The sequence below is a fragment of the Anas platyrhynchos genome, chromosome 1, assembly GCF_047663525.1.
Source record: "Anas platyrhynchos isolate ZD024472 breed Pekin duck chromosome 1, IASCAAS_PekinDuck_T2T, whole genome shotgun sequence".
Taxonomy (NCBI): domain Eukaryota; kingdom Metazoa; phylum Chordata; class Aves; order Anseriformes; family Anatidae; genus Anas; species Anas platyrhynchos.
The window spans coordinates 196521030-196548593 of NC_092587.1; the positions used below are offsets into that span (position 1 = coordinate 196521030).

A 27564-nucleotide genomic window follows, 5' to 3' on the forward strand; every position below is an offset into this window, starting at 1 on the left:
AAAAACATATTATATGCTATTTTTGGTATTTTGGTGTTTACAGCAGTTTTCCTCACTCCCCTTCTTTCCAATTGCTTTTTTCTCCTGATCATACTGGAGTCTGTGCTCAGCTGGCCTTTGAAAGCTATTTTCTAACAGAGAAACAAAAACATTACATGGATTACATGACAAACTGGCATAGTGGGCCTTGGTTTCAGAGTTGTGTCTTGGCAGAACTAAATTCTCATTCAGCTAACCATGCAACTAGTATGGTGGCATTTCTTACATTGAATGCAGTATAGACCAAGATTTTTCAAGAGACGAGTCTGTAGATAGGTGATGGAAATGTTTGAGACTGCCGAGTGGCCAGTAGGTTTTGTGTCCTTTTTGAAGAACTTTATGTAATTTTATGTTATTAATAGTGATGTATTTTTTACCAGTATCTCCTGAGCACCATGCACCATCTCCTTCTACTGTTTTGCCTGAACTTTATTCTTTTGGCTTAAAAAAAGCATAAAAGAGTAAAAATGTCTCTGTACAATTTCATATTTCTCATTTCTCTGTAATTTGCAGGCTGAGTTTACGTACCATGTAAGTACAAGAAAACTTTAAACTAGAGCTATGCCAACTCATACAGAAATTAAAAATTAAAACCGAGTATCTCACATGAGCATGAAAAGGTACCCTGCTCACAAATACATACATCAATCTACACAGTGCACACCACTCGTATCTGGAAAAATAGTGAACGATAGAACTTTTTTAAAATCACGAGCTCCTAGGTTATGTGTTTGTCACAGTTTTATTTTTCATAAGGATGTTGAATCTGCAGCCAATATTGCTCTTCTTGTGTTTTAGGTGCTGTAGCAGTTCTGATCCCTCGCCTGGACCTGGTGATTTCTTTCGTTGGAGCAGTCAGCAGCAGCACTCTGGCACTGATTCTGCCCCCTCTGGTTGAAATCCTCACTTTCTACAAGGAAAACTTAAGTTTGTGGATGATATTCAAAGACGTTTTCATAGCTGTCATTGGAGTCATTGGCTTTTTAACAGGGACGTATGTGACGGTTGAAGAAATCATTTACCCTGCATCCACGGCTCTAACTAACACAACGGAGAGCATCCCTGCTGATTTAAATGCTACAAACTTGGTGGTTGGCTAAAAGAAATGACCAGATGCCATGAACTATTTTGTTCCTTAACGAGAATCCAGGATGGATGGCAGACCTGCACATGGGACAAATTCCAGTGGATTTTAAATGAATTCTTGAAAAAATGCATGCAGCCCTTTCTCACTCTGTTGTTTGTTCATTCTCTCATTACTTCAGATCTGCTACCTGAATTAACCTCTTTGCTCTCAATCTTCTGTGCTCATCTAGTGAAAAACTGAATTGGTGTCAGGATTTAAAATACATAGAATGATACAGGAAGGTAATGTGATCTTAGATTATTTGCAAAACAGAAGAAGGGTTTTCCTAAGGAAGTCAAGATGCTTCCCTCCTCAGAGAAGGTGTAAGTCAGTCCATCCATCAGATCTCTACACAAAGTCTAGGCACTACTGTTCTCCCTCCAGCTCTGTTTTAAGGGCTTGTGTGGGAGTTCAGTGATGCACAGACCTTCTCTTGGCTGTCTCTAGTGGGTTGCACCCCAGTGAGCCAGAGACACTGGTTATAGAAATGAAGACTTTTGTTTATTTCCATTCTGGGGACTTTGATGTTTGCCTTGGCAATACTTTTGGGTGATTACAGTTGTGTAGCTCTGGTCCCTGGGAGCTGGTTTGACTGGAATCACGGTGCATTGTGCAGAATGACACCCACTCTTGCTCAGTCTTTCCACATTGGCTCCAAGGGGAGCTCTTCAAGCAACTGGAAGCACCAAGCCCTCCTAATGCAGTTTGGTATAGCAGACTGTGGTTGGTGGGTTACATGACAGTGAGCATAAAGGCACTTTTTCATGCTGACAGTCTGACTATTTAAGCTGAAAAATATACAAGACTGATAGAGGGACGAGGCTTAAAGACTAGATCCTTTATTAGAGCAAAAGCGAGCCAGGTAGGAGTGCTTTTGACATCTTGCATGGTCTGTTACTATCTGTTTCTGTACCATGAGCTGCTCAGCATGGCCAGACCCTTGCTCCAGGGAAATGGCATCCATGGAGCTCTGCAGAGCCATGGGGGTAGGGCTATCCCAAGCAGCTTCAGGTTTCTTGATGGTAACTTTGTTTTGAGAAAGAAAAGGACGAAACGCTACTTTCTAGAATGGAGCTTATGCCATGCTTTCATGCATATAAGCTGTGGGTTATCTGTGAAGGAACTTGGAATTCACAGCACTGTGAATTGCAGGGGGGCCCAGAGGGTGTCCGCTTTGAAGCCTATTTTCCCCAGAGTGCCCCACCTGCCTGCAGGCTACCTGAAGGTGTGGGTTGTCTCAGGACTTGCTTTCGACTACTGGTACTGTGTAGAGAGGTACAGCTTATATGAGATACAGGGCATACATGTGAAAACTAAATATTTTTTTAGCAAGTAATTATTTATCTCCTTTGGATTTTGAAGGAAATGTTGTTTATTAGAGCAATATTACTTTCTTCAGTGAAGCAAAAAAACACTTAACACCACAAAAGATAAGCAGTTTATTTTTGTACATTTTGGTAGCTGCTGCCCTAAGCCACTTTTACACTATTACTTTATTCTTAATTTCAACTGTACAAATGTATAAAATGGTATTTTTTCCTTTACATATTGCTATGTACATATTGCTAAGTTTGTAGACTAACTATATTTCTACTGGAGCATATAATAATTATTTTTGCATGCTTATGTTCTGCCTTAAGTAGGATCTAACACGCCCTTTACTAATTTTTGCTGCTTTTGTCCATTTTGCAAGGAAAAAGAACATGTTGATAAGTTTGTAATTGGGTAGAAACGAGTTCTGTTCAGCAAGCCTGCGTGCTGAGTCCCCAGCCAGAGTCCTGATTTTCAGGGCTCATATTTGACTTTTTGGCTCACACTGCAAAGATGACTTTCACTCCAAATGCCAAAGCTATATTTTTGGTCTTGTTTCCTAAAAACACTCTATATTTTGTAAAATAATAGAACTCTGTTTATCATAGTCCTTTCTGTTATGAAGAAATTCCTTTTTCTAAGGAATATATTTAATTATAATGTTCCTCCAAGACATATGGTATGCCAAAACCTCTTTATTATATTCATACAAATGAAGATAAGAATATATGTAGTATTTTGGTTGCTTTCTGTATATTCCTCAGAAATTTACCCTTTGGCAATCTATCATTTTGCATTACAGTGCTAAAATAATATAGAGATAGAAGTATCTGCATTTATATTTTCTCTTCAGAATATTTCTCCAGTCATCTGCAGTGTGGTGACTGCATATGAGCACTTTCATCTCCACTGAAGGCATTTCTGATAGGGATTTGTTACAGCATGCAGTTTGAACTGTGTGTCCTTGTTCAAGCAATAGTTCTGAGCAACGTTCTTATTTTTATTTTAGCGTGGACAAAGTTAAATACTTCACAGGCACTTTGAAGGGCTGAGTCTCAGCTGGTTTAATGCTATGGTATTAACCTGTTGTATGAAAGTGCCACTGAGGAGCAAACACAGGTAATTATTGGAGAGGCAAAAGGTAACTTCAGCTTTTTGTCTTCAAGGCTTTTCAGTCTTTAAGCCGTTTTGAAACACATTAAAGATAAATGTTTCAGTCTGCTTGGTAATACACCTGCTGTGTACCTAAACCATACTCTACACACTGATAGACAGCGTTTCTGCGCAGCATATTTTACATGATACTAAATATTTCTACATGGAACATTTTTAGTGGGACCAATAGGATTTAAATTAAAGCTCTTTTTCCCGATTTGCATCTGTCCAAACGTGTGTTTGGAAAATAAGGGATGGTCAAATCCATTCATATCATCTGTTCTTCAGTGATTGTGTCCTAGTGAACACCTCTGAGAAAGTCCTTCTGCCTGGGTGCAGAAGAAGTTGGCCAGCTCGGAGTTTGGTGGTAATTTTTGACAGGTGCAAGTGAATACTGACATGAAGATTTGCTGAGATGGGTCCCTATAGCACAGGTGAATGCAGCAGCTTTTTGAAATTCAGGCCACCTGTTTAGAAGCTTGATAGGTTTGAGGAATCTAATCTGAGCCATCAAACTTTGGATAAGCTGGCCTGAATACAAAGCCTTACAGATCTTACTACCATGTCTGACTATGGAACAGCCTGTCAAGGGGCAGATTTTCAGACAGATGCATTGCCATTGATTGACCAGGTATGAAGTAGTGTTTTCATGCAGTGGGTCACTGTTGCCATATCTAATGGTGTATCTTTTGCATCTTTAAAATGTTTATTAATATATTTTATACAATGTTGATTTTCTCCTGCAATGTAGGATTTTCATTATTTTAACACTCATACAGGGCTTTATGTGGCCTGCTCTTTCAAATGGAAAGAGTGAGGAATCAGAATATCTTGCTCTGGATGCAACTAAAATGTCACTAATAGAACTAGAAAAGAACTACTACGTCTGAATAATAAGAGTGTTCCTGTGAAACATTGCCAAAGATTTAAAAGATGGAAAATCTGACAGAAACCTCTTCTGAATAATAAAGAGTGTTCATTCAGCTTTTAAAGTACTGTAATATAAAGTTTGAGTTAAGATGCAAGGAGTGAAACTCCAGATTTAATGGGTATGGTTTACATTAATATATATTTAAGAAGGAAATGTACTTTAGCACAAGATAAATTAAACTGAAGAATGTGATTGGCTTATGTTCTTGACAAGGAACAGAAAGCTCTTGTATTTATATACTGAACATGCACTTACATTTTACAGCATGATATTGTTAACCATTTTAATGTAATCATTAGCTGCACTGTAAGTAGTTGGATCATTTCTTGTCTGTAGCTGTTCATCTTCAAATAGCGGACGAGGAAGAGGGTGGCTTCACCTAATGTTCTGTAACTTAAATCTTCTGTATCAGTAAAGAAAACAATAATAATCCTCTGCTAACTTACTCTTTTCTGTGATATTGCCACATTACATCACTACAAGAAATAGCTGCCTTAATGCAGAATTTACCTTTGTTTTTATTTTGAAGTTATCCAAGGAAAGGCAGGCAATTGACATGGAACTGCCAGACATGCTCAAGAGGTGAAGGTTCATTGTTAATAAATCTCACTTCAAAGTAATATGGGTGCTCCTTAGAAATCCCACTTCTGCACCAAGGTTGTTCATGAGACAACACTTAAAGTTAGGTTTCTGCATCTTTTCAGAAGTGATTTAGTAAATGAGATAATTCCTAACTGGAGAAAGGCAGACAGGAGTTTCCACTGAAATTCCAGTTCACTTCTGAAAACTGCAAAGAAAAAACCTTTTTTTTTTTTTAAAAAAAAAAAAGGCTGAACCCTTATCACAGTTGGGTATGTACTTGGCCTTAACTGCAGTATTAGCCTTGCTTATGTATTGAGTTTTGGATAATTGGGTATGGAAGAAATCAATCTGAAAGTTTTGTACTTTCTAAACAAAATTGAAATTGCTAGTTGGAAACAAAAACAAAGTATAAGCTTTCATGTGCTCTCCAATTGTCAGATTCAAATCTGGAGATCTGATTTTGCAAATATACTTATGTTCCCCATTATAATACAAGGCATTTCAAAGGTGTGCTCAGTTAGGCATCCAGAGTCATTCAACCTATTGCTGACTTGCCTGAATAAACACAATTTAGACAGAAACTGTGTACAAATGTCCCTGGGAGTCATCCACCAAAAAGAAACAAATTGTTTTATGAGAAAGACATCTGGAATATTCTGAAGCTCCCTTCACACCAGCAGAGAGACTGGAAAGATGGATTTCAAACTCCCTGCAGTGAGGAAGAATTTGAATCCCTGTCTCCCTAAAGGATAAGCAAAAATTCTCTCCTGGGTCTAGCTGTTAGTGATGTGTATCTCTAGAAGTTGACTTTCAGCAACATTCCTATCTCTGAGAGTCCAGAATTTTTAGTTCAGAACTAGTCAGGACTTTAGCCTGAGTTTTCAGTTAAGTTTTATAGGCACTTGCAATAATTATGTCTGTTTATTTCTTAAAAATATTGGTCCTAGATGAGTAGTTATTGAGAACACGAAATTCCTTTATTCTCCTCTGAGATGTGGAGAACAAGCAATTCCAAAGAAATGCACTTTATAGCCATCAACTCACGTTTTAGATTGTTTTGTATACCTCAGATATTTGAGACAAAACTGCTTCGTCACAAGTGTAAAACATGAAGTGAATCCAAGAATGCAGATTTTCTTTTTCAAGAGTTATTTATTAAGATGAAAATCAATATATACTAACTTCACTATGTGGGAGGAAAATTAATTTCCAAGATATGAAAGTCCTCTGAGTTTATTTATTTATTTTTTGCATGTGACTGAAGCAAAATCGATGGACTTGATGATCTTGAGGTCTCTTCCAACCTAGACAATTCTGTGATTCTGTGAAAATCCAAAAGGAATAAAATCATTTAATAATTTTCCTCTCTCTCCAGTTTGAAGCCCTAATCTTGCAATGAGCTTGATGCATTTCACAAAGTAGTGAAAAATTGTTGAACAGGACTTAAGAAGTATCAATACAAATATTCAAACATAGGATCTTTTGCCCACACATGGCACGGCCCATTTTTTCCAGGACAGATGCCAATAGTGAATCTCCTCTAATGTTCACACCGGAGTAGTGCCATGGTACTGCACACATACCTGTTGCACTCAGCAAGGAGAGCAAGCACGATCTTTTACTCCTGGTTTGATTAATCTGTTTATGAGGGCATGAATTCAAATTACTGAAGCCAATTAACTCCTTTCTGCTCAGTTATAGCACATGCACACAGAAACAAAGTGTCATTTTGGGAACACCCCTATATGTATTTGTCTTTTTTAATGCTTGATGCACAGATGCTTAGGGAAAATTGAGTGTTCTGCATCCTAGCAGCTTTCCAAAATGGTATTGCAAGCACCTCAAAGTTCAAATAAAACATATTTTAAAAGTATCTTTTCCGCTGAATGTTGGCATAAAAACACATTAGAATGTTCAGAGTTTATTGATCCTTTTACCACTTTCATATCTAATATATTTGCTTTGCAGAACAGAACTGTTTTTGTTGTTGTTGTTTCTTCCAATTGCCAGACCTGAGAAATCAGAGTCCTGGGAAGCCAAGGGCAGTTCTCTGCTTTTCAAACTTCATCATGGTTAATAAACTTGTTGCAAGGATTAGGTAGTCTCTTAGCATTGTTTGTGCTACACCATCTTCTTCAAAGCCCATGACACTATTGCTGTTAATGAGTTCATGTTGATGCAAATTAGTGGAGCGACTCTCTTGGTTCATGAGGGAAAGGATCAGCCCGTTCCCATAACTGGGCAGGCTCTGGAGGATGTCAGCCTGGCCTCAGCAGACTTATTGTCACTGAAGTGATTAAATATGATGCAGCTGTATGTAGGGAATAAGTCTGCCAAGGAAGAGCTCGACCTCCTTCATATCATCAGTCTTACAAACCACACTTGAAAGGGTACCTGGTATGTGGGTTTTCCTGTGTATGCTTTAGGTTTTACCACACAGGCACTACTTTACTTTCATCTCTATAACTTCTATCAGACTTCTCAAAATATGGATATATTTTAAAATATATATTATAAAATATGGATATATATGGATAGTTGGATCAGGTTCAGGTACTTGCTTTTCTCTCTCACTTTACAGCTCTTTGCTGTCCCAAGCTTCTATCAGAGCAGGTGGTGCATAAGCTATCACTGCAGGGTTATTGCATAAGAGCGCTTGCAGTCCTGAGTCCCATGAGTCCACAGATACTTTTGTGATTTCCCATCACAGTGCTTCAACTGTCAATTAGCTATCTCTTATTTCACTAATTTTTAGCTTGAATTCTCTGCTTTTCAAAGTTCCATATTTCTATTGTTATTGCTGAACTCCTGTTGGCTCGCATGAAAGGTTAAGCCAACATGGGTTCACTAGGGGAAAGTCCTGTTTAAAGAACTTAATTTGCTTTTATGACAAGGCCACTCACCTAGTTGACCAAGGAAGCCAGTTAATGTAATCTTTTTGGATTTCAGCAAAGCTTTTAATACTGTTTCTCAAAGTATCCTTCCGGACAAAATGTCCAACATACTGCTAGACAGTTGCAAAATATGATGGGTGAACAAGTGGCTAGTGGGTCGGGCTGAAAGGGCTATGGTAAATGGGGTCACATCAAGCTGTCAGCCCATCACTGGTGCAGCTCCTCAGGGGTCCATTTTAGGTCCAGTTCTTTTTAATGATTTCATAAATGACCTGGATGCAGGACTCGAAGGTTTACAAAGTTTGCAGACAGTGCTAAATTAGGAGGAGCTGTTGACTCTGCCAAGGGTAGAGAGGCCTTGCAAAGAGATCTTGATGAGTTAGAAAGCTGGAAAATCACCAATATCATGAAGCTGAAAAAGAGCAACTGCCATATTATGCACCTGGCATGGGGCAACGCTGTTTGTATGTACAGATTGGGGCACAAGAGGTTGGAGAACAGCCCCACAGAAAGGGAGCTGGAGGTTCTGGACAATGGCAAGTTGAAAATGAGTCAATGTTTTGCCCCGGCAGCCAGGAGGACCAAGGGAAGGAACTGTCCTGCTCTGCTCCGCACTGCTGCAACCTCACCTCAAGCACTCTATGTAGTTTTGGGTACCACAATGTAAGAAAGACATAAAACTATTAAAGAGAGTCCAAAGAAGGGCTATGAAGATGGTGAAGGGTCTGGAGGGCAAGACATATGAGGAGCAGCTGAGGTCCCTTGGTTTGTTCAGCCCAGAGCAGAGCAGGCTGAGGGGAGGCCTCATGGCGGCCTGCAGCTCCCTCACGAGGGGAGCGGAGGGGCAGGCGCTGAGCTCTGCTCTGTGGGGACAGCGACAGGACCCAAGGGAACGGCATGGAGCTGGGACAGGGGAGGGTCAGGCTGGGGGTTAGGGAAAGGTTCTGCACACAGAGGGTGGTCGGGCACTGGGACAGGCTCCCCAGGGTCATGGCACTGAGCCTGTCAGTGTTCAAGAAGGTTTTGGACAACGCTCTCAGACATAGGGTATGTTTTTTTGGGTGGTGCTGTGTGGAGACAGGAGTTGACTTGATGATCCTTGTGGCTCCCTTCCAACTTGGGATATTCTCTGGTTCTATGAGTTTAATTTATATATGTTTATATATATGTGTGTGTGTGTATGTATATCTTTCGTATGTATTAAATTTCTACATTTTCTTCCTGTCAAAGCAATTTTCTTGCAAGTCACTGCTATGTCTGCATCCATTGCTATTTCCTGGTTTAAAATGCAAGGCTTGCTCTGTCCCTGGCTCTCAATTTTAAACTGTCACGCTGCTTGTCATCCTGCTGTGTGCTGTTATTTATGCTCTGCTTTGTTCATTCAAAACACCTATATATCATAAGTCCATATCAGAATTAAATGTCTTGCAGAATCTCAAATTTCTGTGTATTTTGTTGAACTCAGTTAGCACAGCTGATTTTAGAAGATGAGAATCAGAGGAAGTTTGGCAGTGATGCTAATAGGAAAATGTGCTCACATTTGGTGGAGCTATCTAAGAAACAGGGTGTGTTCAATTGTTGCTGTGATCCTGAACCACACGTACCCTTTCAGTTACAGTGGTGCCAAAGATTACACTAGCAATGGTGTTGCAAAAATCATGAGAAGAGCATCTCGTTGGTCAGTGCTCACAGTCTCAGGCATTAATGGCTGAGGTCCCCAGGCATTCCCCAATGTTTGTCTCCTTGCATTTACTCCATCTTCAGGATTTTACACACTTTCAGGATCATATCTCCTGCCTGGGTCTTCACCTTCTTCTGTAATCTTATCTGTTATTAAGATTTACATCCAGCCACCTTGCAGCAATCATGTTGCAGGCTTCTGCTTCAGAGCTCAGAAGCTCAGTTTTGCATAACCCTCCACTCCCCCTCCCCCAACACACATAGATACATGCCTAATTATCCTAATTATCTTCTCCCTGTATTCACAACTAAGCTACTAAATGTCCTACCAAGTCCTGAAGTGTTGCACAAGGCGCTGGACAGGAAAGATAACATCCTGGCATGCCCTGAAATAGCCTGAACTGAGCCACTAATAGAAAGTTTGGCTTGGACAGCCTGGAGCTCTTCACCATTCTTTTGATGCAGTTAAAATGCATGGTGACAGTGCATACAGACTGTACATTGCAAGACCTGATTTGCTGCTGAGAATACCCTACAGCAATAAGGAGGTGCCCCAGCTCTTCCTGAAAGTGTTTACAAGCTGTTTTTGGACTCAGCTGTCTTTCCCACCTATTTTTTTTTTTTTCCAGTCTCAGAATACACAGTTTTGCTGCTGCAAACTCATTTTCCCTTTTTGTTAAGCATTTTGGATCTTGCTTCATCCACAAAAATCTGTACTGAGCAGTTAAGCTCTTGTTCTTCCTGCAATTTCCTTCCCTATCTATTCAGCACACATCTTATGTTTTCATCAGTTTTAGCCAGTTCGTCTGATTATCTTTTCTCTTTATAAATGTATTTCTGCCATGTTACATTTTATTTATGCAACATGCCTTGCCTTAGACTATCGCATGCAATGCCAGATGATATCTACAGCCTCTATGCTTTTGTCCTATAAATGTTGGCATTTGCTTGTTTTGGATGAAATATTGTAGTTAGTAAGAAGCTTGTCAAACATTTTATTAGAGTCCTGGACCTTTACATTGGAGATGTTTTATTCATAATATGGAACCGTTTTCTATTGTTAAATTGTAAGTGCTACATTTCTTAATTAAAATACAGCAGGGTGACCTTTCTCAATGTCCTGAATTAAAATGCTCATCATTTCTTTGTACAGAACAGAGGTATGAATTTTGGAACTGCTGGAGACAGCCATGTTGTCCAACTCAATAAGAAATGAACCCTCACAGACATCGCAATGCCAGCAAAAGTTGTTGATATTTGTACCTCTTCTAAAGTCTTGACTATTCTCATCTATAAACAGCTTTAGTTCCCTGTGAATTATCTTGAAATCTCTGTAAAATGAATGTCCAGGATGCTGTTATTGCGGGATTCAGATTTGTAGTTGCTTCAGTGAGGGTTTGGCTTACTGTGGCAGTTCAATAGTTAAGAATAACCAATATCTTTCCCCTTCCTTCCCTTCTCTGCTGCTGAAGGAAGACGCTTAGGAATAATAATACAATATATTCCTTTCAGAAGATCAAGGGTAAAGGGCAGTTACCCAGAACCGTCTGAAACAGAGTCTCTTTTTTGCAAAATCTCAAGGCAGGCACCCAAGCAAGATGCTCAAGTCCTCTAGTTACTTTTGAAAATTTTTGTCTCATACTGACACAGTTTTAGTTTGGAAGGGATAGTCCAGCACATAATTATGGCAGATGTTCAGTGCTCTACATACATAGATGCAGATATGTGTGGCTCACTTCACGCAATCTTTGCCGTAAACTGCAGGTGTTTATTAGCTTTTCCTTTCCTTACACAACAAAATTTCCCAGTAAAAGTTAACATGAGCATTAACTGGGCTTGCTGTCTACTTAACTCAAGAATAATCAGTGCTCTCTTCAGCCATATGAAGAGCTCTGGCTTAATTATAGATTTTGAAATGTGTAGGAATGCTTCAACTTGTGCTGCAAAAATATATTGCAATGAACAGAGGTAATGCAAGATGGGCACTGTATCTTTCTAACTTACAGGTACTTGGGTAAGTAGGTGCTTTGTTTATAACAGTTGTGCTTTAAAACATTTTAAATCAAGAAAGCTCTCCTGCAGCATATTGTCGGACACTCCACACCATGAAGTATTGGTCAAATGCTGGAAGAATGAAAAATCTAGTCTACATAATATGTCATTTCTTGGCTATGTGGGCTTTCTGTTCTGGGGAGACATGGAGAGAAGACTCTGGAATTGAAAGGTAATATCTGAAGGGTAGAAAAGTGTAACAGTCACAAGCAGTTAGTTATATTGCTCATTATCCATTACTGCCAAAGAACAAATTACAAATTTTGCTTTTTTCTCTTTTCTATTTTTCTTTCTCCTTTCTCATAAATATGTATGGCCTCCTAAGCTATTAATTTTGAGCTAAGTAAATTTATTACCTATGGGTGAGTTAAATTTTCTTTTATTTTGCAATTATCTATGAGTAATAGCTGTTTAGATGCATTCACTGGGTTCTCAAATACTGTCTTTCCATGTGGCTATTCCTGGCCTTGTTTGGCAAAAAGTCTACACCTTTGTGGTTTATTCAACTGTTTAGGATACAGCTGCTGTAGTATTTTGAGCATAATCTCTGCATAGGATATTACAAAATCCTTAGCAGAAAGGTGGCTCCATGATGCATTGATGGCTTTTTTTGCCTTATGTTCCTGGCAAGAAGTAGTTCCCGTGTGAAAAAAAATATGGTGTAAATACAGGAGAAAGATATTGCAGAGGAAGAAATGGGGTACCCAAGAAGCACAGTTTCTGGGCCTGGATTGTGCAAGCAAAAATTAGGTGCAGACACAGGTGTCCGATAATGTCATTAGTATGCTGCCCTCCACCTGTGCTATGAGCTCTGCAGGGGTTTTGTGTTCTGTTTTCTCCACCTAGGTAGGATTTCTTCTTGTTTCAGATCCAATGCAAAGCCTGCACATTAAATTAAATCTTATTTTTAGGGCTTAATTCTTAGCAAGATCACAGGTTATTTGGGGACACTGCATTGTGTTTTGGCAATGCCTCACCTTTCTTTACTTCACCACAGAGAGATCTTTTCTGTTTAGTGTGGTCATTTTTCTGGACTCTGCTGTCACCTTGGAGACATTTGAAGGCTTTTGTGGAGCTTTTTCCTGCCCCAGCTGAAGAAAGTATTGGGCATAAGCTTATGAATCTATGCAATCCCATGTTTTCAACATGATCTATTAATCTCTGCTCCTGAGATGCTGTTTTTAACTCCTCAGATCTCCTTTTTTCCTGTTTTCACCAAATGAACTAGTAATGTCATATGTGTATCCAAATATTGTTTGAAAGAAGAAAGAGAAGGAACATAAGGCATCTAGCTTAACCGTGCCAGCAGTTAAATGTTGCTTGTATTTACCCCCACTTTGATTATTTTAGTATTAAATATCTGGAAGCTGAAAGTTTGGAAGCTCTTATTCAGTCCTATACATTTTTCTGTCAGCTGCTCCTGATTAGGGGTGGTTGAGTTGATCATTGGGAATATATTCTGCTTTTGAGTTAAACCTTTTTCCACCTCCCTGATTGTGAATCTCCCAGCACCTCACTGAGCACTGCTGCTATCATCTGCCTTGTAAATCATGTCTTTAATTGGAGCCTGAGAAAGAGGAATGCATTCAAATTCCCCAGTAATAACAGTATTACCTTCAGCTTGCAAATGTAAACTTATTTTTTTTAAATTGATATTTTATTTTAAATGCTTCTGTTAAGGCTATTTTGATTGGTATCACAATACCTTTACATACAAATACCTGCAAGAAATAATGCCATTCAGGATAATGACATGCTGCTGTAAAGCCTCCCAGGCAATATAAAAACAAACAAACAGCAACAACAAACTGTGAAATATATTTTTGAAAATGCTGTATAAATATACAAAATAAAATATAAAAATATAAATATAAAAAATATATATAAATAAAAAATATAAATTATTTACATAAATTAAATAATTTAATTAAACATAATAAATTAAACATAAATTAAACATAAATTAAATGTATGTAAAATATACAAAATAAACTTCTGTTTACGTGATTTCACTTCATACTTTGTAGACTTTAACTGGTATGTGAAAAAAAATATGGAAAAGTGCATACCCAGGAGTAGAATTAAGGAACTAAGCCCACTTCTTTTGTTCATTACTGGAGAACTTGACTGTTGCAGCAGAAATAGATGTATTAATAGATTTATTAATAGAATATTAATAAAATAAACACTGCTCATAGTAAGGCTAGGCAAGAGGTTTTGGATTTTCAGTTTGTCTAGAGACTGAAACAAGAAAAGGAGAGGCTACAAAAGTGTAAAGGCAACAATATTCACATATTCATAGAGCTGAGAGATGAAAAATGGATCAGATCAGCATACCTGAGGCTCATGCATTACAGAGTGTTACTTGACATCCAGTAACCTCAGCCCTTAAATAAAAAGGCATCAGTCATTATGTGAGAACATCAAAAGGATGAAAATTCAGTATTTCCTGTGGCATTATGTTCAAGAGTTTAGTCTCCCTCACTGCTAGGATTTTGGCAGTAGCTTCATATTTTTGTTTGTCTCTTTTGTGCTTCCAGGCATCTTTTTGTTGTTTTGTTTTTCCTTTCTTATTCCCTTCTGTACTAAAGAGCCATTCAGGACTTAAGACATTGTATTTTCTCCTGAAGTAGTATTACTACATTTGAATCAAATGGTTTATTGATTATTTTTGAAAACAGATTGAACTCTTAAGTCTCTCAATGAACCTTTTGTGATCTTTTATTTATGCAGCTTTTCACAACAGATCTGCGGTGTGTGTTCCCGTGTCCTCTCTAACCCTCACAGATTGTACTGTTTCCCTTGGTGCATCACTGCATTTCCTTTTCTCAGACATACGAGTTTGCAGTTACCTCACAGAGTCACAGAATGGCTGAGGTTGGAAGGCACCTCTGGAGGAGGCCTTCTGACCTAACAACCTGATAAAGCAGGGACACCCAGAGCAGATTGCCCAGCACAATGTCCAGGTGGCTTTTCATTTGAATGAAATCACCTCCCCAACACCAGCTTGCTCTAAGTGATGCCCTGTCTCCACTACTATTTTCCACATTTTTTTTTCCCTACCATCAGCTTCGTGAAAATTATCTGCAGTGATTTGATATTTACTTTTAGATCATTGTTGAAAATGTTGAATAGTGTCAGGTCTAATATTCATCCCCAGTTGTCACAGCTAAAGCACTTTTATGCTGACAAGGCAGCGAGAAGCTCTGGATTGTTTGCAATAAGGCCCCAGTCAGGAGATTTTGGGGTATGTATGAAGAAGCCAGTGAGAAGCAGCCTTGGGGCAGTGTTACAGGATGATACTGCTGCCAAAAACCAGGGAGTATTGCTGCATGGACATTAAGGTCTTTGGTGCTCTCCCAGAGCCACCATTACAGACAGAAGGTCTAAGGGATTTCCAGCAATATCCTACCAGAAAAGGAGTCCAGAGAATGTGATTAATCCTCAAATCCAATACTGATCTGTGGGGGAACTTTGGATAAATTTCCTATATCCCTTGTTCCTTAGGTTCCTTGTAGGAAAAAAAAAGAGGATATCCACACAGATACTCAAAGTGCTTTGAGTTCATAATCAGAGTGCCTTTGACTATGGCCACCACAGGAGAATTTTGAACCACTGTAAGGTCAAAGTAGGGTAAACTGGCTTTGTGTTGGCACCATTTTAAGCCTTGGATGTTTACATGGACAAGTGCAATGACACAGAATCCCTTGTGAATATGAGCTCTTTGAGAGAAATAATTTTTTTTTTTTTTTTTTTTTTTTTTGTATTTCTAGATGTGAAGGCCAAAATACAGCCTTACTACAGTCAAAATGACATTGAGCATAACATGGAAGGTCATGCATACCCAGTAATTCCCACAGCTGGCCCTGGGAACAGTAATGATTCTTGGTTTAAAGCTGTTAGAGAATTTGTCTTCTCAGCACTGCATCTGCTCTGAGTGCTATGTCAATTGCTGTTTTTAAGCTATTTCTCACTGCTTAAAAGCTGCATTTTATTTCCAACATAATAATCCTTGCTTCAGGCCATAACCTTTGTGTCTTGCTACAGTGTTCATCAGTCATAGAGAGAACGCTTTGCGTCCATTCCTCAAGGAGGTGTGAAATAATCATGTCTGGATCATCACTTAATTTTCTTTGATACATAAATATGTAAAGCTTCTGTTCTCTCTCTGTAGATTATATACAGACTTCACTATTTTCTCTCTGGTGAAATTTTCATCTGCAAATTTTGAGATTTTTAGTCTGTTATGCCAAGACAATGACTTACACAGTTGCACACGTGGATATTTGCTTGCCTTATCACTTTTGACTAACCTTGACACCTTCTGGCTAATTCACCAGTCTGGCAGAGGGCATAGCCATCACTAGTTTGACAGTCTAAATTGTTGTCAAAACTGTGACTCTGGGAAGGGGACTGAAATGAATCCTGTGTGGGCATGATCATCATCTACTCTGACAAACCCACTTCCCCACAAAGAATGATGGTCCAATGGCTCTGCTCCCAAACCTTGTAAGCAGATACAGCCTAAGGCATCTTTTGCTTCTTCAGTTTTGGGAGATGAATGGGGAATTTTGCTAAAGAAATAAGGAAGCAAGAGGCCACGAGTGTCATTAAGTACAGACCTGAGTGATATCAGGTTTCCTTAGATTTGGTCTCCATGAAGAAACCTGTTAACATGTTAAACACCAGTTGTGATCAATTAAGGGGATGAGGTGGATTGTTAGTTTACTAATTAGTTTAGCTGGTGTTTTTTTATTGTTCTCACATCTCATTCCAGAGTCTATCTGCATTTATAGTCTTTCATCTGAAAAGAGGGAACAGCTATTCTATAAAATAGAAAAGTGTTTTTTTTTTTCAGAGAAAAAAAATATGACTGGAAGAACATGAAGGCACTTCATTATTTTTAACATGGTTTTGAAAATAAAAGGACTGCTGATGTTGGTAATGTCAAGGCTTTGATCTTATTACCACAAAACCAGAAGAGAAATGTGGAGAAATTTGTCAGAGAACTCTCTGGGCTGCAGCTGTTGAAGTAAAAATGACTGGTTTGTGCCATTAGTTTCACACATGCAGAACAAATTATTGGTGGTCTTTCTTCTATTGGCTGATATAAAGTCTAGAAAGTCTTCTGCAAGTCTAGTGATGTTTGCAGCACAAAGTGCTGGAATGTCTTTGGAATGTTGCTCTTAATGGGAAGGCCAGAGGCTGGCAAGTCTTGTAGGCTTGCCATTAGTTAATTGTGGAGCAGGCTTCATGTTTATTGATTGGTTTTCTATGAATTAAGGTTATTTTTCAAATGATGTATGGGAATAAGGCATATTCCACAATGTGACTCGATGGCAAGAAGTATCAACTCATAAATGTAAACTCTATGGCATAAACATTTAAATTTTATGGACAGACAAAATAAAGCTTAAAATGTATCTATATATATTTCTAGCATCTGCTTTAGCAGCTTAAAAGTTATATACTTGATTTAGTTTATGGCTGTGTGTATCATCTCTTTCCCTTGCTCTTCTGGATAAAAACTCTCCTCTCAGAAGGGGCTGGGAAGGTTCAGAGTATTTTCCTCTTCCTGAGCTGAGGTCATCTGTACAGTCACCTATTGACGTATTTATGCAAATATCAGATGAAGAAGAGAGCTTTTGTTCTGAGATTAATGTACAGCTCCCAAAAGGTGTGTTTTGCATCAGAGCAATTATAGCTTAATTTACTGAAACACATCTAGTCTGGATTTGATTCAAGTTTGGAAGATTTCTTTGTATTTTTGGAGTCCAAGGGTAATTGGCATTTTGAAGACAAGGATTTATAAGACTTGTAATGGCTGGTTAAAATGGAAGAAAAAGCACCAGGAAAAAACACGCAAACTTCTTATCCTATCAAGTATAAACTAAAAATCACAACTGTTACAGTGTGTGTATTTTGCAGTCATACATGACCTACATGGCACAAAGGGGTAGATTGTATTTTGAGTAAGGCTTGTATTGCCTAAATATTATCTTCCTTGTGTTTTTTATTTCAGTGATTTATTCTGGGATAACAGCCCATCCTGAGTCTGTGAAGGACAAAATATAGAATGATGAAAAGTGGCATTTCATGTGTTAACAACAGTAATATAACCACAGCTGAAGTATAATAATTTTCAATAGCGTAATAGAAGGGAGGAAGAAATAAATTATGTCTATGAGGCTGTTTACTTGTATGTTCTTCACTAGCACTTTATCTGAGAGTTTAATGTTCAGTAACGTATTTTTTCTCATAATATACCTTAATGATAGCGAAGCTGTTGGGTATTTCAGGACAGTGAGTTTACACAGGAAAGAGGAAAGTTTGTATTTTAAAAAAATTGTTAGTGCTTCTGTGTATCTAACACAAGTGTCAATATTCTTGCAAAAGAGATCCAAGATGTATCAGAATGTGTAGCCAAACTCCAAAACAAGGAAATGTCAATATGGAAAATAATGGAAAAAAGTGGTTAAGGTCATATAAAGAATCTTTGACACAGCTCAATATTGTATCTGGAATTTCTTGGCTACAAAGAAGAAACTCTGATAAAATTTCTCACGCAAAGTTGGCGCAGTGTTATTTACTTTGATGGAAGTATTCCAGCCAAATAGAGGAATAGGTAACTAGCCTAATAGAGAAAATGTTTTGGTCTCCAGAAGAATGAGGATGAAACTGAATATGTTTATAAAAAATAAATCTTGCTGGATTATTTTTTCCCCCACAGGATTTCTATAATAATAATTGAAAACAAAGCAGTTGATCTAGTTTATTACACTATTGAGTTATGTCAAATCGTTTCATTAAACACTAAGCATGAAATACAGTGTCTCAAAATCCCACACTAAAAAAGAATTCAGATAAACCTGAATGTGAGCTCTCTTGGGATTGAAAATGAAATGAGGAACATAAAAGGTTAGGACTAAGGGTGATAGTTTAAGCAGAGCAAGATGATAAGCCAATTTCTGTTGTAAGTAATGTCTTCCTTAATGATGCAGAAGGAAAAGAAGAATGTGTGTTAATGTGATTCAACATCCTAAACTGAGAGGAGCTGGGTGAAGACAGAGGTGCTGAAGATGGAGGTCGGAGTGACAGAGCAGAAGAAAAAGTTATTGTGGACACATTGTGGGGGAGGAGGAAATGGAGAAAATTATTATATTGGAAATAATTGGGACATATAAATATGTCCCAAATGTCCCAAATAAATTTGGGACAGAGGGCCCTATTTGTCGGCCTGACCCTACCCGTAGGGAAGTCTGCTGCCTCCCTGGGGCCAGGGTCAGGGACGTGGCCAGGAAGCTCCCCAACCTGGTGCGCCCCTCTGATTATTATCCGCTCCTGATAATCCAGGCGGGCACTGATGACATTGACAACAGAAGCCTGAAGGCTATCAAAAGAGACTTTAGGGGACTGGGACGGTTAGTGGACGGAGCAGGAGTGCAAGTAGTTTTTTCGTCCGTCCCTACGTTGACAGGGAGGGGTACGGAGAGGACAACGAAAGCCCACCTGTTAAACACGTGGCTCCGGGGCTGGTGCCTACGCAGAAATCTTGGGTTTTTTGACCATGGGGCAGTTTACTCAGCACCTGGTCTGGTGGCCGTAGACGGGTCCCTATCCTTTAGGGGAAAAAGGATCCTGGGCCAGGAGCTGGCGGGGCTCATTGATAGGGCTTTAAACTAGGTAAGAAGGGGGATGGGGCTGGAGCGAGGACTGTTGGGGCTGTACCAGGGGGAGCAGTGGCAAGGCCGGAGGATAAGGTAAAGACCCAGCTGAAGTGCATCTACACCAATGCACGCAGCATGGGTAACAAACAGGAGGAGCTGGAAGCCATCGTGCAGCGGGCAGGCTACGACTTGGTTGCCATCACGGAAACGTGGTGGGACCAGTCTCATGACTGGAGTGCTGCGATGCCTGGCTATAGGCTCTTCAGAAGGGACAGGCAGCATGGAAGGGGTGGCGGTGTGGCTCTCTATATTAGAGAGTCTTTCGATGTTGTAGAACTCGAGGCTAGGAATGACAAGATCGAGTCCCTTTGGGTTAGGATCGGCAGGGACAACAAGGCTAGTGTCCTGGTCGGGGTCTGCTATAGACCGCCGAACCAGGATGAGGAGACGGATGAGGAGTTCTACAGGCAGCTGACAGAAGTTGCGAAATCGTCAGCGCTTGTACTCGTGGGGGACTTCAACTTCCCAGACATATCCTGGAAGCACAACACAGCCCAGAGGAAGCAGTCTAGGAGGTTTCTGGAGAAAGTGGAAGATAGCTTCCTGACGCAGCTGATTAGTGAACCTACCAGGGGTGGTGCCCTGCTAGACCTTCTCTTCACAAACAGAGAAGGACTGGTGGAGGATGTGATTGTCGGGAACAGTCTTGGGCAGAGTGACCACGAAATGGTGGAGTTCTCTATTCTTGGCGGGGCCAGGAAGGGAACCAGTAAAACCACTGTATTGGACTTTCGGAGGGCTGACTTTAGGCTGCTCAGGACACTGGTTGGTGGAGTCCCATGGGAGGCGGTTCTGAAGGGCAGAGGGGTTCAGGAAGGCTGGGTGCTATTCAAGAGGCAAATCCTAATGGCACAGGAGCGGTCTATCCCCATGTGCCCAAAGATGAGCCAGCGGGGAAGACGACCAGCCTGGCTCAACAGAGAATTGTGGCTTGAGCTTAGGAGGAAAAAGAGGGTTTATAATCTTTGGAAAATTGGGCAGGCCACTAGGGAGGACTATAAGGATGTAGCGAGGCTGTGCAGGGACAAAATTAGGAAGGCCAAAGCTCATCTGGAGCTCAAGCTGGCTACTGCCGTTAAAGATAACAAAAAACGCTTTTATAAATACATCAACACAAAAAGGAGGACTAAGGAGAATCTCCATCCTTTACTGGATGCGGGGGGAAACTTAGTTACAAGAGATGAGGAAAAGGCGGAGGTGCTCAATGCCTTCTTTGCCTCAGTCTTTAGTGGTAAAACTGGTTGCTCTCTGGATACCCAGTACCCAGAACTGGTGGAAGGGGACGGGGAGCAGGATGTGGCCCTCACCATCCACGAAGAACTGGTTGGTGACCTGCTACGGCACTTGGATGTGCACAAGTCGATGGGGCCGGATGGGATCCACCCAAGAGTACTGAGAGAACTGGCAGAGGAGCTGGCCAAGCCCCTATCCATCATTTATCAGCAGTCCTGGCTATCGGGGGAGGTCCCAGCTGACTGGCGGCTAGCAAACGTGACGCCCATCTACAAGAAGGGCCGGAGGGCAGACCCGGGGAACTACAGGCCGGTCAGTTTGACCTCAGTACCAGGGAAGCTCATGGAGCAGATCCTCTTGGGAGTCATCATGCGGCACTTGAAGGGCAAGCAGGCGATCAGGCCCAGTCAGCATGGGTTTATGGAAGGCAGATCCTGCTTGATGAACCTGATCTCCTTCTACGACAAAGTGACGCGCTGGGTGGACGAGGGAAAGGCTGTGGATGTGGTCTACCTTGACTTCAGCAAGGCTTTTGACACCGTTTCCCACAGCATTCTCCTCAAGAAACTGGCTGCTCTTGGCTTGGACTGGCGCACGCTTCGTTGGGTTAGAAACTGGCTGGATAGCCGGGCCCAGAGAGTTGTGGTAAATGGAGCCAAGTCCAGTTGGAGGCCAGTCACTAGTGGCGTCCCCCAGGGCTCGGTGCTGGGGCCGGTCCTCTTTAACATCTTCATCAATGATCTGGATGAGGGCATTGAGTGCACCCTCAGTAAGTTTGCAGATGACACCAAGCTAGGTGCGTGTGTCGATCTGCTTGAGGGTAGGAAGGCTCTGCAGGAGGATCTGGATAGGCTGCACCGATGGGCTGAGGTCAACTGTATGAAGTTTAACAAGGCCAAGTGCCGGGTCCTGCACCTGGGGCGCAATAACCCCAAGAAGAGCTACAGGCTGGGAGAGGAATGGCTGGAGAGCTGCCAGGCAGAGAAGGACCTGGGAGTGATGGTGGACAGTCGGCTGAATATGAGCCAGCAGTGTGCTCAGGTGGCCAAGAAGGCCAACGGCATCCTGGCTTGTATCAGAAACACTGTGACCAGCAGGGCTAGGGAGGTGATCGTCCCCCTGTACTCGGCTCTGGTGAGGCCGCACCTCGAGTACTGTGTTCAGTTCTGGGCCCCTCGCTACAAGAAGGACATCGAGGTGCTTGAGCGGGTCCAGAGAAGGGCGACGAAGCTGGTGAGGGGCCTGGAGAGCAAGTCCTATGAGGAGCGGCTGAAGGAGCTGGGCTTGTTCAGCCTAGAGAAAAGGAGGCTCAGGGGTGACCTTATCACTCTGTATAAGTATATTAAAGGAGGCTCTAGCGAGATGGGGGTTGGCCTGTTCTCCCATGTGCCTGGTGACAGGACGAGGGGGAATGGGCTAAAGTTGCGCCAGGGGAGTTTTAGGTTAGATGTTAGGAAGAATTTCTTTACTGAAAGGGTTGTTAGACATTGGAACAGGCTGCCCAGGGAGGTGGTTGAGTCACCATCCCTGGAAGTCTTCAAAAGACGTTTAGATGTAGAACTTAGGGATATGGTTTAGTGGGGACTGTTAGTGTTAGGTCAGAGGTTGGACTCGATGATCTTGAGGTCTCTTCCAACCTAGAGATTCTGTGATTCTGTGATTCTGTGATAAAACCTGCTGAAGGCTAACGATTCAGTCTGAGGTGGTTTGAAGCAGTTTGAAGCTGACAGACTATGTGTCAGGGCACCAGTAACCATTGTGAGAAGTTAGGCAATGAAAAGGTGGTCCCTGCCTTCTGAATCCAGCTGCTGAAATACTCAGAAAATACAAAGAATGGACCCAAGGAAGATACATGGCATCAAAAGATGAGCTGGTGGGGAAGAAGACCAGCCTGTCTGAACAGACAGGTTTTGCTACAGCTCAGAAAAAAGAAAAATTATGACCTTTCCATCGATGGGTCAAGGCCCACTGTATGAAGTTCAACAAGGCCAAGTGCCAGGTCCTGCACTTGGGGCACAACAACCCCAAGCAGCGCTACAGGATGGAAGATGGGTGGCTGGAAAGCTGCCTGGCAGAAAGGGACCTGGGGGTATTGGCCAACAGCTGGCTGAATATGAGCCAGAAGTGTGCCCAGGTGGCCAAGAAGGCCAACAGCGTCTTGGCTTGTATCAGAAATAGTGTGGCGAGCAGGCCTAGGAAAGTGATCTTCCCTCTGTTCTCTTCCACAAGCTGAACACAGTGAGAAAGAAATGGGTGTCACAATTTGTGGACAAGCCACATCAAGTTTCAAAGGGGAAACATAAAATATCTGCCCCCCCAAAACTGCAGAGTGCTTCATAAAGGGATGAAATATTTTACCAGAATCAAGCGTGTAACTTGGAACAGTAGACATGTTTTATCTTTTTACAATCTTCTTATGAATTGCTAACAACCAACCAACCAACCAACAACAACAACAAACAACATGAATAATAAATAAACCAGGACAGTTGACTTTGCTCCACTCCTTGTGTGTGTGAGCAGCCTGGAAGGAGCATTTTCTTCCATTATTACATTTATAGTCAATGTTAAGAGGATAGTGTACAAATCAGAAGATGGAGACCTTTGACAGACAGCTAGAACAAATAACCATGTGAGGCCTCTTTCAAGTTTATATTTTTTTCTCTCTTTTGGTATTGGGGTGTTGTCCAAACACTTCTTGAACTCAGGCAGGCTCAGTGCCATGACCTCTGCCCTGAGGAGCTTGTCCCAGTGCCCGACCACCCTCTGGGTGCAGAACCTTTCCCTAGGCCCCAGACTGACCCTCCCGTGTCCCAGCTCCATGCCATTCCCTCGGGTCCTGTCACTGTCTCCAGAGAGCAGAGCTCAGTGCCTGCCCCTCCGCTCCCCTCGTGAGGGAGCTGCAGGCCGCCATGAGACCTCCCCTTGGCCTACTCTTCTCCAGGCACACATATATGCACACATCCATCCCTCCCAGGCTGCCCCATACTCATACTCTGACCAGAGTACTCATAAAATCTCCCCAAAATGTTGTTGTAAACATTTCTCCATTCCTCCCTTCTTCCTACATTTTTTCCCTTTCTTTTTATCTTGTCCCTTAAATATTTGAGGCTTATCACTTTCTGAATTTTCTCTTAAGTTCAAAGCATCCCTAAATTCTTTTAAAAAGGAATAGTTGTAAAATCCTTGCTTAGAGGGATGTTTGAGAAAGCACTCCTAATTTTCTTGCTTTATCTGAATCTGACTTTTATACCAGTGTCTCTGAAACAAGGGAGAGAATGATCATTCTACATTTGCATAGACCTGTGACCCTGTTGTTTGCAATGAATTTTGATTTGAAGTCTTTGAGAAATATAATCCAGATTTGGATCCTGCTGTTCTGTTGCAGCAGAAACCTGAATCCAGCTGTTTAAGAAATATAGATAGAGCTAGATTTTGGAATAATTACTAGTTAGTGAAAGAAAAAAAAAAAAGAAAGAAAAAAAAAAAAAGAAAAAGAAAAAAGAAAGCCCTACTTTAGCTCTGGAAAAACAACATAAAGTATACACATCACCTTCCAAAATCAGATCTAAGATGTGTTTGGACCATTCTAAATCCAGTCCTAGTGATTTCTTGGCAGAACAGTTCTTTCGGTGGTGATATGCTCCAATAAAGAACATTTCCTAAGCTTTTCTGGCATCTTCTTTTGGAGTATTGCTTTCACTGGACTCTCATTGAGGTACCATATAGATGTAGTTACTCATTAGCTAAGAAATGTTAATTCTTTATTGCATGGGCCCAGAAAGACAGACTAGCTGAAGGCTTATGGCCAAGTAATAATGTTTCTTTGCAATATTCATTGCAGCAGAGAGAAGCAAAAATAGGTGATCAGACCAGCTCCTCCCTGTACTGCCTACACCTTTCCCACACAGAAACTGAGCTCTAAGCCTCTTTTTCTGACACACTTCCAACACTGTGCATCACCTCATGTCCTGCAAGCCAAGGGCTCTGTGGCTGTATGCTCAGCTGATGCAAAGTTGCTAATCTCTGCTGTAGCTACATGGGCTCAATGGGTGGAATCACCTGAGATCCATGTATTTTTTAAAATCACATCTCAGATGGAAGCATTTTCTTTTTGTCATTTCAAAGGTACAGTGCACAAAATATCTTAGGTGTTATCCTGCAAGTACTGTGTATTTGTGTACTAACATCTCAGTAAACCTCTGAAGACCCTTTAGAAGATGGGAAGTGCAACGAGGTTTGTGTGATGCTTTCAAGGGACAGCTTCTGGTAAAACCTCCCAAATCACAGAATGGTTGACGTTGGAAGGGACCTCCAACCTCATATAGTCTAACCCTCCTTCTGAATGGCAGCACAGCCCTCTGGGTTATCAGCCCCTCCTCCCAGTTTTGCATCATCTGCAAAGCTGCTGAGGGTGCACTTTCTTGCATCATCCAAGTCACTGATTAATAAGTTGAACAGAACTGGACCCTGTACTGACCCCCGGGGGATACCACTAGCTAGAGGCCTTCAGCTAGACTGTGCCACTGAGCACAACCCTCTTGAGCTCAGCCATTCAGCCAGTTCTCAATCCACCCCACTATCCTTTCATCCAGGATGAACTTCCTGAGGTTGTCTATGAGGGTGTTATGGGAATGGGAGACAGTGTCAAAAGCCTTGCTGTAGTCAAGGTAGACAACCACCCCTCATCTGCCCAGCCAGTCATCCCATTATAGGAATCTATCAGCTTGGTTAAGCATGATTTCCCTTCAGTGAATCTATGCTGACTACTCCTTCACCTGAGTCTCCACGTGCTTGGAGATTACCTCCAGGACAAGCTGTTCAATCACCTTTCGAGGGATGAAAGTGAAACTGATGGACCTGTAGTTGCCTGGATCCTCCTTCTTGTCCTTTTTGAAGACTGGAGTGACATTGACCTATTCTCCAAATAATTTGCTCTCTCCCTGTTGTGTTCACTTATGGTTGGTCTTAGAAAATTGGACTATGCAGCACTAGCAGCATGTAGAGATTGGCTCCAGTTGTGCAACTGCACAATAACTGGCTGCTAGTCAGAATTAGGTGCAAAGATGTTAAAGAGTTCCCTCCTGAAAAAAAAAGAAAAAAAGAAAAAAAGAGGAAAAAAAAAAGAAAGAGAAGTAGTGGGAGTCATTCTCTTTCTCCAAAAATTGCTGCCATTCAGTTTGTCTGAAATATTCCCTCCTACACCATGTATTATGTCCAACCAAGTAGGATTTAATAGTATTTCACTGATACAAGGTATTCAAGTAATTCTTATTGGTGATGACACAGCACACTCAAGAAACTTTGCTCCCACTTTCATTTTTTCCTATTTTCCAATGTGATTCACCCTCCTACATTTTTTTTCTTTCTTTCTTTCTTTTTTTTTTTTTCATTGTCTTGAATAATTTCTCTTCAAATGCCTCAACAAAATGTAATGCTGTATAAAAGCTGGAAACTGCTGCTTTTGTATTGTAGTTACTATTAATAAGACTGGTGTGAGCAGTTCTCTGATCAACGCAACCTAATTTTTCCCTTGTGAAGTGTAATGTTCAGTTTGTAAAAATTGGACAAGATACAGATCATTCATTAACAGTTTCTCATAACTTGAGCAGGGTCTCAGATATTCCCTCTGCTCTAGTCTGTCATTAGTATAAGTAGGTTCCACATGAATACCCTTTTTGAGGTAAATATCATTCCTGCTCTGCAGTGATATTGTCAGCCACGTAGCAGAAGCAGTATGAGAAGGTACAACAATCCACATGGCATTATGTTTTCTCCCCAGTCTGGGCAATGGAATGGATACTCCCTGGAACAAGAAGGTGCAGCAGCCTGGGATCATTACAAAGACAAGTTAGTCAAGTTATGTTCAACAAAGTCTAGCAATGTCCCAGCAGTGATATAGAAAAGGGAAGCCACTTATGGGCTCATTTATTTCAGCTTGTTTAATGGCAGCCATCTGAAAATAAATCACTAGTCTCCCTTTGCTATCAGCAGAGACAAGGGCACCTTAAAAAGCCATTAATGACACCCCTAGGTGAGACAACCCTGTGGAGGTGTCTGTTTCTCTCAGTTCAGTGTAGGAAAGAGAGACAACTGTGAGGAAATGCACAAAATGCAAGAGAAATTCTACTCTGCATTGTACAAAACTGAGAAACGTCAATGGGAATTTCTGGACCCTCAAATCTTACAAAGGGAAGAGCTAATCTGGTATCCAGTTTAAATAAATGCTGTACCATTGCTGGAATAACTGAATGAGGTTTTGAACTCCAACAGCTTAGAGGGGAATACTATTACCATGATTTTTCCCTTTTAACCAATACTGAGTGAAGAAAGGGAGACCTAACCGATGTACACAGCTTGTAATACAGAAAAATCTACATAATAGCCAAATGCCTAGGATGCTGTAATTTTGATCAAATGTATAGGACCAAAACAGAACAAAGGCCTTCAATGATGGGAAGGAACATTTAATTATTCAATGTAAAAATGAATAAATAAATACATTTACATTTATTATTCCAAGGATTTTGTACTGAGAGAACAGAGTAAGAGGTCAAGTCAGAAGAGTAGTCAACAGCTGCCATTCCCTGTTACTGCTGCACCCTCATACTGAGTCATTCTTGCAAGGCACTGAACAATTGCTATGCGTTATGAGTTATCCTACTACTGCCATAGTTCCTAGCTAGGAACTTTTCCACCTAGTTGAAAATAACCATTATGTTTGAGCGGGATGCCCAGACCCCTTGTACAGCCAATGGTGAGAGAAAAAATCATCAGAGATGAAGGATTCATCTCACCTCTCCTACTGCCAACTCTTAGAATATAAAGAGATGC

The 27564-nt window shown here is 41.0% G+C and overlaps 1 protein-coding gene across 3 annotated transcripts in view; it reads left to right on the plus strand.

Annotated features, from left to right (window-relative positions):
• SLC36A4 (solute carrier family 36 member 4) overlaps window positions 1–27564 on the plus strand; it is a 154785-nt gene that overhangs the window by 112993 nt on the left and 14228 nt on the right. For 2 of the 3 annotated variants that reach the window (XM_072032782.1, XM_027467319.3), the window contains exon 11: window positions 838–5007. In XM_072032782.1, the coding sequence (XP_071888883.1) occupies window positions 838–1139 (302 nt within the window). In that variant the 3' untranslated portion in view covers window positions 1140–5007. Of the gene's footprint in view, window positions 1–837; window positions 5008–27564 lie in introns of those variants that run through there. The other variant, XR_005264367.2, reaches the window with a different exon arrangement.